At 40.9% G+C, this 15,159-nt stretch overlaps 1 protein-coding gene across 1 annotated transcript in view; it reads left to right on the top strand.

Moving 5' to 3' along the window:
- The window catches only part of ERBB4 (erb-b2 receptor tyrosine kinase 4), a 401,663-nt gene that overhangs the window by 368,959 nt on the left and 17,545 nt on the right, over positions 1-15,159 (top strand). The window contains exons 21-25 of the mRNA XM_074145843.1: positions 1,518-1,673; positions 4,432-4,507; positions 6,482-6,628; positions 8,519-8,616; positions 9,552-9,722. Of these exons, the coding sequence (XP_074001944.1) occupies positions 1,518-1,673; positions 4,432-4,507; positions 6,482-6,628; positions 8,519-8,616; positions 9,552-9,722 (648 nt within the window). The remainder of the gene's footprint in view (positions 1-1,517; positions 1,674-4,431; positions 4,508-6,481; positions 6,629-8,518; positions 8,617-9,551; positions 9,723-15,159) is intronic.

The raw sequence follows: 15,159 nt of genomic DNA, 5'->3' as shown, positions 1-15,159 counted from the left end.
GAGGGTGTGTTTGCTTCAACTAGCAGTGCTTTTGAAAAATAATTCCATTTGCTTTATTCCAAATAGTCCCTGTGTCCCCTTTCAAACCACCTTTGTGTTGACTGCGGCAAAGCTTACCACATTAAAAATGAATTAGTGTTTATGCCAAACGTTCTCCCGCATATTTTCAAACCTTTTAGTGGTGCTTGCACTGAAATTTTTCTCCTAAAAGCTATAGCAGTTCAGAGCTCCACTTGATCCTTTTTCTCAAGACATCCACTTCCTGTCAAGAAAGGGCTACATTCTGGCCCAGTGACCATGAGTGGTGGCTTACCCATATGCATTGTCCTCCTGGTATGAATGGGGATAGGTATGTGTGAGCTTCTTGCGCTGTGAAAGGGAATAAAATCTGGCCCATGACACTGAGTAATCTGGTTATTCTAATCACTACCTGTGACTCTCTGAATTATCATCTGTATTATGGGATAATATGATCTCTTCGGTATTCAACAATGACTTTTAAAAATTACCATATATATTATACAGAGCTAATATATTAAGAGATACCTTAAGGGTAATTATCAAGCGTGTAATTTCATCTGTAGGTTCTTATAATGATGGTTAATGTCATAAATGCCTTTTAATGAAATTATAGGCTTGTGACCCTGCCTGACTATCCTTTATGTGTCATATAATTAATAAGACCAAGCTTTGGTGTTCATCTCGGTGTCACAAAGCATCATGTAAACTTCCATGCTGATGGTAGATGGTTAGTCTCTCATCAGAGTAAGAATAAGGTTAAGGCCAAGCTTGACTGTGCTACCTTATCTTTAAAAGCAGCTGCATGGGCTTGTTAACAAAAGTATTTCTCACAGAACATACATGCTCATTAAAAAAAAAAAAAGCCCATTGATCTAGTGTCTTATTATAATACTACATGCAAAAGTTTAAGGGAATGAAAAGGCAAGTGTGTTGCAGCACTTGGAATAAAGAATTGTTTTGCTTCTAATCCACTGAGGGTCATGAAAATTTGTGTCCAAATGGAAAGCATTTGGAGATGGATAAGAAGCTTCCTCTTCAATTGAAGACACTTGCCTGGAATGTAGAAGAGCTGGGATTGTTTCCCAGTCTGGCCTAATGTCTGTGGGGCTCTGGCTAAGTTGATTATTTTTTATGGTCTTCAGATTTACTGTCTGAAAAATGAGAGCCATAATATTTGTTTTCTTTGTCTCACATTTCCAGGTTTTAAACTTGCTGGAGCAAAGGAGATATCTGTGCGTTTGTGGTTTTGTTTTTTTTTCCTTTGGCATTTACCATAGAATCTTACAGAATTGTTCACATTGGAAAGAATCTAAGGTCATCTGATCCCACATCCCACGTCCTGAACAAGGGCAGTGTTGAACTTCTGCCCTCTAGGCCATTGTCTTATTGTGAATACTAATAAGAGAACCAGAAATTTTACATGTCACCAGTGAAAAGTAGTTCTAAAGAATCATGTAAGACTCATTAAGATTATTTTACTGTTCTTTGTCCTTCAGGGAATGATGTACCTGGAAGAGAGAAGACTTGTCCACCGGGACTTGGCAGCCCGTAATGTGCTGGTGAAATCACCAAACCATGTGAAGATCACTGACTTTGGATTGGCCAGACTTTTGGAAGGGGATGAGAAGGAATATAATGCTGATGGAGGGAAGGTGAGTGCTGTACATGTCTGGAAGTAGATATACAACTGTGACAAACCTCCTGAAGTTATTCTTTAGGGCAGTGTATCCCTACAGGACTATTATGTATGTAAGAAAGTCTGTCAATGACTTAGCAAACTGTGTTGTGACAGCACATATAAAAGCTGCTAATTTTTTGCTCAGTGAGGTTCTCCAGGTACCAAAATATAATTGTCTGAACAGTTTTCACACTCAGAATTAGGTTTTGTGCATAAGCTCCATTTTGTGTCTTGTTCTGAAGACTTCTGAAGTCCGTTCAATGAGTGACAGATGTTCTAGCACATTTCTGCCAAGCCTCTTTCTCCGGTCAGTATGGACCTCAGTAACTTGCAGTCCCATTTTCTCAGAGAAGTAATTTTCCAGAAAATAAAAATGAAGGTCACAGAACATGTTTGTATTCATAGTATTTAAGAGTTTACGTGTGCTCAGCAAAGAGCCACCTCTTCTATCACATTGGAAGAGCCTGTGTATGCTATTTGTTGCATCCAAGCCTCCAATACTGTGCTGAATGCCAGGCCACTAAAAAGCTAACTTGAGGATAATTTTGAAACCAGACATTTTCCCACATTGCTTTTCAGCGTACCGCACAACATCCATGTGGTGCCTCACCTCATTTCTAATGCCTTCAGATTAATGCACTATAAAATTCAGAAGGCTGTAGGTAATGGCTGTAAGTACATAGTGCTGCTGGCTGCTCCTTAAACATCTTGAAATTCCACATTTCAACCTGTCACAAAATCCCAAGGGATTCTGCCTCTCCTGTCATTCCTTTTCCTGAATGTTCAGTTTGTTTTCTGTCTACTTGCTATCTTTGTTTTTCTGTGCTCGCTGATGCCCTTGTCTGGGACAAACAGCTGTTGCCAGTGTGTGCTTTTCTCCTGGATGGGCTGCTGCTTTATTTGTGGGGCTGCTGCCCTTGACAGCTGTTGCATGGATTACATCAGCATTTCAGTCAGTGAGGTGAAGAGCCTGAAAGGAGTCACCGGTGTTTTCCCATTTCCCCAGTAAAGAGACCTCCTGGCGGGGAAGGTGGAGTTTTGGCAGTCTTCCCTGATCCCTTCAGTTTTCTAGTCCCCTCTTCAGTAACCCCTCTGCCTCCTCCCTCCATCAGCCAGTGAATGACAGAAAATGAGCTGGTCCTTGCAAACTAGCTGTTCCCTGGCAGCTGTTAGATGGTGTCTTGGACTTGTGAGGCCAATCACACTGCTGGGAGTTCTGGAGCAGGATTTACACGTCAGACGTGTCACTTCCCAGTTCTAGAGAAGCACCCTGTGAAATACAGCAGACATTTGCAGCTTAAGGTTGTATTGAGAGCATGCTAAGACAGATTCAGACTGGACAAAAGGAAAAACTTTTTCACCATGAGGACAATCCAGCGGTTGATCAAGTTGCCTAGAGAGGTGGTGCAGTTTCCATCCTTGGAGATTTTCAAGTCCAGACTGGATAAAGTCGGGAGTAACTTGGTCTGATCTCATAGCTGAACTTGCTGTGAGCCTGAGGTTGGACTATAGACCTCCTGAGGTGCCTTCCAACCTGAGCTGTCCCATGATGAGCAATGCAGCTTTGCTACTTCAGCAATTGTTCAAGTTTGGAACAGCTCAGTCATGTTTAATGGCAATGAAAGTGATACACTTCTGCAGTTTAGTGGAGGAGGATGAACTGTCTTTGCAAGTTCTAAGCCAACCTTTATTAGAGAGTGCTATTTTGCCATAACTGTATAGGTTATGTTCATTAGTCAACTTCATGGAAGGTATTTTCATAAGGATTTGAATGAAGACATCCTCTGCTTTTACACCCACCATATGTTCAGATTTTGTGTGCAGTTATGTATCTCTCCGGTTTATTTTAGTACATCTTCTATAGCTCCAAATTAGAGGTGACCATACAAGTCCATGCCAGGTAAAAATCTGGTTTTAATGTCTGCCCATTAGAAATGAATGGACTGCAAGGCTGTGCCTCACAGGCCCGGCTCAGCAATAGGAAACACTGTGAATCTCATTTTAACACAAACTCAAGAGGGCCGATCCTTATGCCAAACCTAGGTTTGTGTTTGCCTACACAGCCTTCTCTGTCAGAAGAGATGAGCTCCCCGTAAGGGTGATTCAGAGCCAAAGGCTAACTCGGGACTTTTGACTTGCTTTCAGGAGCAACTTTTCTCACTGCAGTAATGATACAGAGAACTAGGAAGGCTAATTTCCTAATATTAGGAGTTAGAAAGTAAGCACTGTAAACTCTCCCCATTGCCTGTTTACTCTGGTGATGATTATGTGGACAGTGAAGTGTTATGGACACTGCATTATTAACTAGCCTCATTAGAGAGCAATCGAGATAGCAGTATCTGGGTTTGGAAACTGTTGAGGCAGAAGAGGTTCTGTATTCCACCTTCTCTGCCTCACTTCGGGTTTAGGAGGTTTGGATGTAATTTTTGCATTGGTCCCATCTTTATACAGTATGATTAAAAAGTGAGTTGTTCTACTACATCTGAATCAGTAAAATTTGGGTGGTATGAGAAGTTCTGCAGATAACAATTTCTCACCTCTGTACGTCTTATGAGGCAAAGCTCCATTCTAGAGGGCAGGAGCAACCATTTCGTCTGCTGGGTAGTGCTGCTTTTTTTTAAGCTTGCAGTTGAAAAAGAAAACAGGGAGTAATCTGATGTCTACATACATGATCTGTCTGTATTGTTTTACTATTTTGTTTCTAAGGTTACATTTCTATTGTCTTTCCTTAGATGCCAATTAAGTGGATGGCTCTGGAGTGTATACACTACAGGAAATTTACCCATCAGAGTGATGTTTGGAGCTATGGTAAATCTTCACGTGATTAGTTTAAAAAATTGTCTCTTGTAAAGCATTCAACTAAGTTGTGTTGCTATGTTAAAGATACCCTCTTTTCCTAGAGGAGTTAATTCCAGTGGTTTTTGATCTTCTTTTTTTTTCCTTTTTCTTGTTTGGTTTTTTTTTTGTTTGTTTGGTTTGCTTGTTTTTTGATGTGTAACTCTAAACAGCAATTGTTACTTGTCTCCTGCATTACTTCCCTGCTCACTAAAATACATTATCATGATGTCCCTGCTGGGATGACTGCCGTAAGGTCTGGGCTGGTAGCAGTTTGGCTGATTATTATGACAGAAGAAGGACTCTTTCAGCTCAGCCACAGATTCATAAAAATACAGCTGCAGGTCATAATTTTCAGCAGTCCTTTGAAAATCTTAACTCTAAAAGCCATGAATGTCAAAAAACATTTTCAGGCTTATGGGACTTTCTGTACCTACAGTCAGATAAAAGTGAATTTGTCGTAATACAGAGCAAATACAGTAAGAGAAAGAAAAGAAAAAGACAGGCTCTCCATGCTAACTAAAACAAGCATCCATTTAATTTCATGGGTAACTTGGGAAATAGGTAGACAGGTCAGGTCATTTGGATTCCACACACACCAACAAAAATTTCACATTTGAGAAATGAGATGTTCATTTACTGTTAATTTTGTTATCCAGACGAGCTATTGTGCCACATCTGCTCAGCGGCCTGCCTGTTTACCTAGTGTAGCTATTACTAATAAAAATCAGGTATGGCTTTGTAGGTGAAATTTTTTAGCAGTATCTAGGGCTATGGACTCCTATTTACATTTCCTGTTGCCATATCATTTTGAAAAAAAAAAAAAAAGGTGTACAATTCTATTCATTACTCACTTTTACCTGTGGGTAGCAGCAAAAGACACTGTTTGCTGTGACTGGGTGGCTGCCCTCTTCTCTTCAGCTGAGAAAAACATATGAAAGTTAAATTGATAGTGTAAAGCTGTTCTTTCTCCTCGAATTCTGTATACCCCATATCACTTAGGAAAAAATATGCCTCCATTTATGGAATTAATTTTAAATGCAGGAAGCCCAGAATACCTATAATCAGAAAGGACAAGACCAAAAACAATTGGCAAGTTACAGTTATTGAGCATCAACAGAGGTGAATGAGGGTGAAATGAATATGTGTTTTATACATACGGTAATTTTGCCCATCACCTTTCACATTAGCATGACAGCTGGCAAAATACAGTTACTGGTCTGGAGGCGTGTTTAAAATGACCTTTGCAATAAAAACAAAAGTTAAACTGGTGTGAGAGCAGCATTTTCAATATTTAAGATTTTGTTCAGAGGATGAATTCTGTTACTTATGATATATGATCTTTATTACTAGCTCTGATGCCAAAACAAATCCTATGGCTATTCAAAAAGAGAATCTTGGTTTTGAAGCACAGCACTGTCATAACTCAAATCCGTAAGGTGATTTAAAGAAAAAAATAATACAAATGGCTGTGAATGACTTACAAGGCAAAGACAATGACATAATGTTACTCAGTGCTTTACCTTTGTGGGAAATTGATGCTCTAAGTTAGGGAACATCTGCAGTTTTTCCCCTTAAAATAATAGAGTACATCAGCCATTCATTTTCGCTTTTGATACGATAAAAGAGTGCGATGCATTCTTTGTTATTGCATCCATTTACCACCATTTCTTTGTCTTAGACCTGTCTCTTGTGTCTCAGGCCTATCATGCTGGTTCTTACACCAATAAAAATGAGGGAAGTTGCTTTTGAAGATTACCACAAAGTGCTGTTTCACCATTTTCTGGAGCCTTTTAAATGGCAGACCAGACTTCAGTGTTTTTACAGCCACTGGTAACGAAGAAGAGATTGCAGTCCAGAACTGGGCCAGAATACTGCGCTGTAGGGAATTGTGAAGGAATCTGAGCAGTATGACCTCAACTATTAGCACTTTTTTTTTCTGTCTAGGAGTCACAATATGGGAACTTATGACCTTTGGTGGGAAGCCGTACGATGGAATCCCAACTCGAGAGATCCCTGACCTCTTGGAGAAGGGAGAGCGGTTGCCCCAGCCTCCAATCTGCACTATTGATGTTTATATGGTGATGGTGAAGTGTAAGTAATTGTTCTTTTAATATCACTATGGTCAGTGCAAGAGGGACTCTATTTTAGAACATTTGCATCTGTAGTCTCTGACAATGGTGGGTAATAGGGCAGGCTGCTCCAAAACAAAAGCTTCCCGAGATATTGTAAATTCCATTTAAATACTGTCTGCACATTTTTTTGCAATTGCAAAAGATACGAATTTAACCATGAAAGGTTGAGTTAGCTCAGCTTCTTATTACTATCAGATGGTATCTTCTTGCTATGAAGTCAAAATTGTATGATTGTTATTGTAAACCCTTGTCATTTCCATGACAATTGATTTTGATGTTAAAAAAGATAGTATTAAACATAATTATGGTACATGGATACCCAGCCAGTGAAGGTTGTGAGGAGAAATGCATAAGTGTTTTATTGTTAGTAGTAACAAGAATGATGATTGCAATAGTAATAATAAAAAGTAAAATTAAATTAATACAAGAAATCCTACAGAGAGGATAATTTTTTATCATTCTTAGTCTGGTACAATAATTTATGAATATTTTTACTTTAGGAAAAAAGGAAAACAGTCTGCCTACTCTTTTATCTCCGAGATACCCACACTAGTGACAGTATCCTCCAAGGCTATGCCTCTAATTTAAAAAGAATTAGGAACATCTCTCTGGTATTTCTGGCTTAATTTAAGTGAGATTAACATACAGACATCTCATCCATCTTATATAGTCCTTCCCCTTTTGCTTTGTACACAAAAACACTGAAAGAAAGAAAATAAAACTAGAAGAGGTAGATAACGTATCTCCTGAAAACAGTCGTACTGTGCACGCAGGTATGGAAATTGTTTGAATAGTGCAAGGGGTTCATGTAGGTTGAGTACAAAAATGTTCCATCTGAGAGGATTTCTAAGTATACAAGGCGAATCTCGGTGGACAAAAAGAAGTTCTAGTAGATGGAGCATTCTGGAAGATGGAAAGTTACAGCTAGAGGTACAGACTTAGTCCTGTAATGTCTGCGTGAAATTCTTTACAAGCTTTGTTTTTTTCTGCGTTGGTCACTTCTTCAGTTAAACGGCACAAAGGAGATAAGGCCTGCTTCTTTTGGCCTTTCTTGCTAATGAGAACATGTTCTTGGGAAACTGCTGATAGAATCTTCCATTAGAAAAAGCTGACGCTGAGATAAACTAGTTGCTGGTGGTGACTGCCCATACTACTTGCTTGCTTTGCAGAAAGTGTTAGCAGGAATTGAGAACTGTTGTTTCTAATGAGCGTTTTCTTGGACAGTGAAGGACAAAAGAATTACCCTTACTCAATTAAAATAGCACCTAGTGCGTCGTGTGAGGTCTGTGTTAATGACGCAGACACGTGAATGCAGAATTACTTGAAAAGCAGATGCGAGGTCAGTCATCCTGTAAATCTGTTGAACAGCTCTTCTTAATCTAAGTCACTGTGGAACAGTAGGTCAGTTAAAGTAAAATTGTATTTAGTAGTAACTTTGTAATAAACCCACTAGACTCAGATGAGATCAGATTCACTCTATTACAGGTTGGACACATCCATAATAAAAGACAGTCAGAGCTGACATCTAAATGGACAAGGCAGACACAGAAAATTGCAAGGCATTGTTTCTGTCTCTATTTTGGGGATAGGGAACAGGAGCTTAAAGCAAATTAAGAAGAAATCCATGCAGTGTGGAACATGTAGTCTTCTCTGGGCAAGACCACATGTTTTCCATTTTAGATGTATCATAGAGTTCTGGCTTTCCATTCTTCTGGGCTCTTCATTGCATATTCTCTTTAGGCCAGGCTATCAAGGACATCTTTTCACTTCAAACTTGTACATTTTTAAAAATCTAATTTCTTCCCTTGGCAGTTAACTGTTTACTTTCTTATCTTTCATCCATCCCCAGGCTGGATGATTGATGCTGACAGTCGGCCTAAATTCAAGGAGCTAGCTGCCGAATTCTCTAGAATGGCCCGAGACCCTCAGAGATACCTGGTAATTCAAGTAAGTAACTGTGCAGCATCCCAGGGCGGGGGGGGAAAGGGGGAAGAGACTTATGTCTGTCAGACCTGTCTGTTAAGGGGGTTGCCCTCTTGACTTCGAGGTACTCTTGAACTTAAAGCAAACAGTCACCACAGTACCATACAAGAGTGAAGTAGAATGGCCAGTTCCAGTTTCTCAAAAATAATGATAATAATAAAATAATCTGAAATTCTCTTCCTAAGCTTGTATGTATGAGCACATATACAAGATTGGCTTTGCAAGCTGCTCAGTACTTTGCATTCTCTCATGAAACCGGGGACAAGATTTGTCCATCGGTGGGCTGCCTTTTGTGATGTTTTGTGGCATCGAGCCAAGTGTAGCCCTGATTTGCCTCTCCAGCTTGCAGATGCCATTTCAATAAAAATACATATCATTGTTGTTGCTTTTGTTGCCTGGTTTGATTTTTATTGCTTTCAGCTCTGTTACATTCTGCAGAACCTTCCATATGGATGAGAGGGAAATTTAGCCTCTAAGTCTCTAAAAATACAAATGAAAATAAAGCAAACACCCAGACACAGCAGTTTCCATGTTATTTTTCCCCCCTATGTGAGCCTAAATAGCTGAGATATTTCACAAAATACATCAGGCCTTGACAGAACTTGGGTCAGAAACTGAGCTTGTATGGGAAAAAGAGAGAAGAAAGAATAAAAGCTCCATCGCAAGAATGCCAAAAAATGACTTTGCTTGATTTATTCAGTTATTCCCTTTCTGTCATCATAGTCCCAGTTAAAAAAAAAAATCAAAACAAATGATGTGGATGTGGTGCTTTAGAACAAACAAAGCAGCATGTGTGGTCCCTGCAGCCTGGCTGCCAAAGCATGAAGAAGGCTGAAGTTCCCTGTTGGGAAATTAATCCATCTTTTGACCGTTTTCTTCTCTCAATACAATCTGTTTAGGGAGATGATCGTATGAAGCTCCCAAGTCCAAATGACAGCAAGTTCTTCCAAAACCTGCTTGATGAGGAAGACCTGGAAGATATGATGGATGCTGAAGAGTATCTTGTTCCTCAAGCCTTCAACATCCCTCCTCCCATCTACACCTCCAGGACAAGAATTGATTCCAACAGGGTAAGAGCAAACTCTGACAGAAAATACTGGTTATTATAAAAGCACAGGTGGAGATTTAAGTACCCTAATCAAACACAGACCAGAGTTGCCTTGGGAATTATAAGCTCCCATTGTAATGGAAGCGACTATAAAAATGCTGTCACTGGGTTCCCTATTCATTGTGCCATAGTGAATTCTAAATTAATAGCTCAGCCTGGAGTGAACAAAGGCTCGACTTGAACTGCCTGTCCTAAAAGCACAGCTGAAGCTTGTGAAGTCAAGCAGTGTTGTTTCTCAGTTGTGTACCATCCTGGCCAGGAAGTGCACAGCTCTGATTCTCCCACCCCTGCAATCCTGTTGTCTTGACAGGGCTGGCACTGATGTAACTGAGGGCAGCTGGAATATATAGATAATACTGCTTTTGTGTCTTGAGCCAGATTTTAGACCCAGCCCCTTTTTCTGTTTGTATGTGATGCTTTCATGGCCCTTCCTTTAAAAGCATGTGTTTTTGTTGAGCACATCACAGATTTTAGCATGTTGATCTTTGTAACATCCCTGAAATGCTGTTCATTTTAGAGGGGGAGCTGAGGCACAGAGAATGTTCAGGAGGAATTCTGCTCCTATAGACCTAACCATCAAAACAATAGGGACATAACGTAAGCCTTTCGTCTAGATTTCATTTCATGTCATTGGAAAAGGGCGGGTGTGTCCAGTAGGTGATTATTGCTGCCTGCTCTGGACAGTTACGGTGGGATAAGTTACTTTCCGGAGGTGTCTTTCTCACTGACTATTGAGAGCTCCAGAGCAGTCTCAGACCTGGGGTGTGAGCTCTGGTGAACTGCATCCTGTGCTAAATACCCTACCGTCGGTGCCACAGGAGCCCTGCTGCAGGTGGGGATCCGAGTTCAGATTTCCAGAGTTCCTTTTCACTCCTGAGGTCCCTGCCCCCAGCTCTGACCTCTGCCTGTTCCTGCACTTGGCTCCATCCTTTCAACAGTTTAGGTGCCACCTCTTCTCACAAAAATAAGAGATGGTGAAATGCATCACTAATGTGAGGACAATCACACAAGTATTTAGTAATTATGGGCTTGTTTGTTTGTTTATTTTTGTTTTAGTGGAAGTCACATTTTAAATCCTAAGTGGAGTCCTGTTGAAATGTTGGTGTTTATTCCTCCCGGTTTAGAAACTTTTGGACATTTGTCATTAGCCGAGGTAGTTCAAATTCATACCGTGGTCTGAAATGATTACACCACGTGAGACAGGGAAGAGGTAAGCGAAGGAACTAAGAGTATATAAGAAGGGTCAGTATTCATGCTCTGACCATACACTGCATCAAGTTCTTTCACTCCTTTTGAGTAAAGCAGTGCTCTTCTGGAATAAGGAAGACAAAATCTGATCTTAAGTAATATCCAGTCAATTCATAAGGAAATGGGTATTCTTTTTGAAGGCAAGGAGACTAGACACGTCATTGAAAAAGGTTGGTTTGTAGTCCTGCTGGCTAAGCTGGATTCAGGCAGCATTTCTCCTGCATCACTGGAAGGCGCTGAAGGGGGCATGATGCAGGATGGGATGATGCATGATTTAGCAATAAGCAAGAAACTTCCTCTTTATGGCAACAAGAGTTAATTTTTAGTGTTGATGCTGATCTGAAATAAGTCAGTTTTACTCCTAGCTGTCTCTGGAGGGGTTCTGTTTCCTTTGCTGCCAACTTCTGAAAAAAGGAAACGACAATAGTTACCTCTGAAGTGTGCTCACTGGCACACTGTTGTAAATCACTGTAGCTTAATTTTACACAGTGGAGTTCTACCATTTACCCTGGCATAGGGCTGAGAGAGCAGTCAGACCCGTCACTCCCATATTTACTGGGAATACTGGGGCACATTTAAAAGAGAAGGGATTAGTAGGAAAATGTACTTGCCTTTTCAACAGTTCCTTTTGCCCTCTGTCTTTAGTGCCAGCCAAGCAGAGTCGTCCACTAGAGCTGAGGGAATTAATTCCAACAAAAAATCCCAGAGTAAATATTTTGAAAGACTTATTTCAAATGTGGTGTTTGGGCAGCCGACATGCTTGCTGGGGTATTCATGGAGAGTAAACACAGGCATTTATTTTTATTATTATTATATGAAAATTTAAGTAACTTTCTCACAGCCTTTGCCCAACTTGAAACCATACTGTTGCAGCTTCTTGCACACATGTGATTCCCTTGAAGTCAGCAGAGCTCCAGAAGAAGACCCGGTGCCTTTATTTTTGCCACGCAGAGGTTCCATCACGTTCTTGATGTGACGTCTTCTCTCCACAGCTCACGATTTCCCGTCTTGGTTTGAGACTGTGATCTTGTACCAGGCAGTGGGAGCTTTGCCTTGCAATTCAATTTAATGACAGTAGCCAGACTGTATCTTTCTTTCAGTAATTCCTACTGCTGAGAATTTTTCCTTGGCATCATACAACAATCTAACACTTTAAAAAACCTGGAATTACCCTTTGCTAAAAGTTTTCAGACTCTGAGCCAAGTGTTCTGCCCCAGGTAACCCCAGAGAGGGCAGCTGGGGGACAGAAAGCTTGCACCCAGTTCTGTATTTTTGCACTGCTTCCATCTTAATAGTGTCCTTCTTTATTGTAGGAACCTCTTTACAGTGGGGTCATTTTTAAGGCCAGCTGATTTATAATAACACTTGCTGGTGTCATTGGAGACTGATTCCTGTCCCATAACAGGATTACCAGTAGAATTTTGATGCTTGTCCCGTGTCTCAGGTTAGCTTCAGACTGAGCTTTGTTTGCTAACAATTGTGCATCTCCTAAATGTACTGCTACTACTGCCATATAGGCGAGTGCATCTAGATTGCAGGAAGGACACAGCACCGTGTCGCTGGAAGGGCTTGTGGCAAAGTTGAAAGCCCCATACCATCTTAGCATTCCTGGTTTCCTTTCCAGAGAGGTTTTTTCTGGATGTAGTACATTTGTTTCCCCTCTGTGCAGAAAGCTACATACTTGTCTGTTGTTTTTCTGAAGCACTCATGTTCTTGGTACATTAGCTATTCTTCCAGTGAAAATTCATGTTGATTTAAAACAAAATACATGCTGGCTCCTTTAAGGTAATAGTGCATCTGCTATGCATAGTTCACTACAGATGGATGTCAGCTACAAGAATCACACAGAATTGAAATGCTGTCAGAGCTCTCTATCTGTAGTTGTCTGATTCTGTCTTTGTGTTTCCTTTGGATAGTTTGTGATTTATGCTTGTTTAAGGTAGTGAATATTAATATTACACAAACTCAAGTCATTGTGGTGCTGCTCCAGCCACAGATGCCAAATGAATTGATACAGCTTAAGTAGTTTGGGTTCACTGTGTCTGGCAAATTAAATTTAATGGGGACATTGCCGGGCAATTTGGTGAAGTAAACCACACAGGTAGGACCTACATGATCTTCACGTCATTTTCAGAGATCCCAAGCATGAAGGATACTATATTTCCCATCTTAGTTGTCTGATTGTTTTAGCGAAGAAAGAGTTGGTTATGTGATGGCAGAGCATTGTGCTCCTTCTCTGGGCGTGTTGTTCTGACAGCTTTAGTTGAGTGTTCCAGCAGCACAGCTCTACTGGGGACAAAATTTTGCAGGAAGAAAGCAGGGACGTCATGAGCCTCCTCACGTTTGGGCTTTGAAGTCAGGGAATTAAGTCAGAGCAAGAGCATTTACTTTCTAAGGAAAGCTCTGAAGTTTCCCTAGGATGATCTCAGTCCTAAATCCTTGCAGCTTGTTGCCTTGGAGAGGCACCACTGGATGAGGTTTGCATAAAACACTGCCTGCCTTCTCCCTGCCACGCGAAGAAAAAAGCTATTTAGATACGCACAGAGCTGCAGCCCAAGGAAAGAAGACGGGAAGGAGGGAAGTGTCACATCCTTCTTCCTCCAAGGGATTACTGAGGTTTATGAAGCTGCGAGGCTCAGACACAGCTTCAGTATTTCTATCACACCCACACTGGCTTCATACTAGCATGTCTTTGGGACCTGTACTGCCAGGCACAGAAGCTGGCACATGCTCTAGTCCATAACGGTGCCCTCTGTTATGAAGTCCATCTTGAGACTGATGCAATTTTTAAATAAAAATTAGCATCCTAAGCTAAATTGAATTCTTTCATTGCGTCTGAGACTCTTCAGTTGCAATTTCAGCTCTTCAGCTTTTTCGAGCTTTTATTTTCCATTGACTAGAGATATTCTAGAAATATGGAGTTTTAGAAGCTCTGTGCTTCTGAGAGATAAGCTGAATCCTCGGCAGTGTTTCCGTGAGCACAGGACCCCAGCTAGTGCTCGAGTGTCCTACATTCACAGCCATTAGATGATTCATTCAGGTATTTGTAACGAGTACCGTCCTGTGTGCACAGAGATAATACTAATACAGAAATCACTCTGTGTACCCCAGGATGCTTTTTGCTCTAAATCCTTGGCTAATTCCTACTGAAAACTGTCTATACTGTTTATTACTCGCTGATACTGTGCCTGTAATTTTACTCCATACGCTATATATCATGGAAGCACCTGACAACCCTGCAGTTAAATATCAAGCTACTTTTTCCAGAGGTGTCTAATTCTTATGTCCAGGGAAACTGTTGTGCTTGGCTAAAGCAGACTTTGATATGTCAAACGCCAGTTTTCAGTTCCCCGAGTAGTGTCTGTTATGCCATTGCAGGAGTCCTGGTGCAGCCTTAGGTCTGGTAGTGTTTCGTGGCTGAACGTCTATATATGTCTGTGTATAAAAAGATTATTCCAGAGGGAAACCAGGCAAGAAGTTATCTTTATGATTAATTTGTTTTGTTTTCTAAATTTGAAAGGTAGCCATTTTTAAATCACAAGAGTACAAAAGAGATGGTTGTTAGTGTTTTTCAGATGGGTTTCACATGAGTGTGGCATCTTTCCTTCCAAAGCATATCATGGACAATAGGCACTATTCACCCAGTGGATTTGCTGCCAGAATTAAGTGACTTTTATTAGATTTTTAAGTAATGGGGCTGGATTTCTTAGGCAGCTGCGGTGCTCCAGTGGTAGAAGATCAGATCTGAAGTCTAATATGACCTCCTCTACATACCAAAATACAGCAGCCTTGGAAGGTGGGGGACTGTAAGCTCCGCTGTCTTCCAGTTACCTCCTGGAAGGAGGGATTTTGGAGAGCAGTCCGAATTCGGAGGGGCACTTCTCAGTGTGTCGGCACAGCTGAGCTAGTATGAGAGGTACTGTCATTGCAGGTGGGGAGAGCTAGCAGATGATTATAGCGTATTTTGCTCTTGGCAAAGAAGGCAGCATGATTTGTCCACGGTTCTCCTTGTGTCCATGGCTTTAGTAGCAATCAGTGCCTTCCTGGTCCCCATTTCTTTTTCTGTAAGAAAAGGCAGTTAGCTGTTCCTGCCCGAGCTCTCAAGCTAGTTATTTTTCCAGGTGTGTCCTGGCCTTGTGGGGCTGATGGCA

Source organism: Numenius arquata, chromosome 3, assembly GCF_964106895.1.
Source record: "Numenius arquata chromosome 3, bNumArq3.hap1.1, whole genome shotgun sequence".
In the NCBI taxonomy this organism is placed as follows: Eukaryota; Metazoa; Chordata; class Aves; order Charadriiformes; family Scolopacidae; genus Numenius; species Numenius arquata.
Note: the sequence above shows the minus strand (reverse complement) of the source record. Positions and strands in the feature narration are given on the sequence as shown.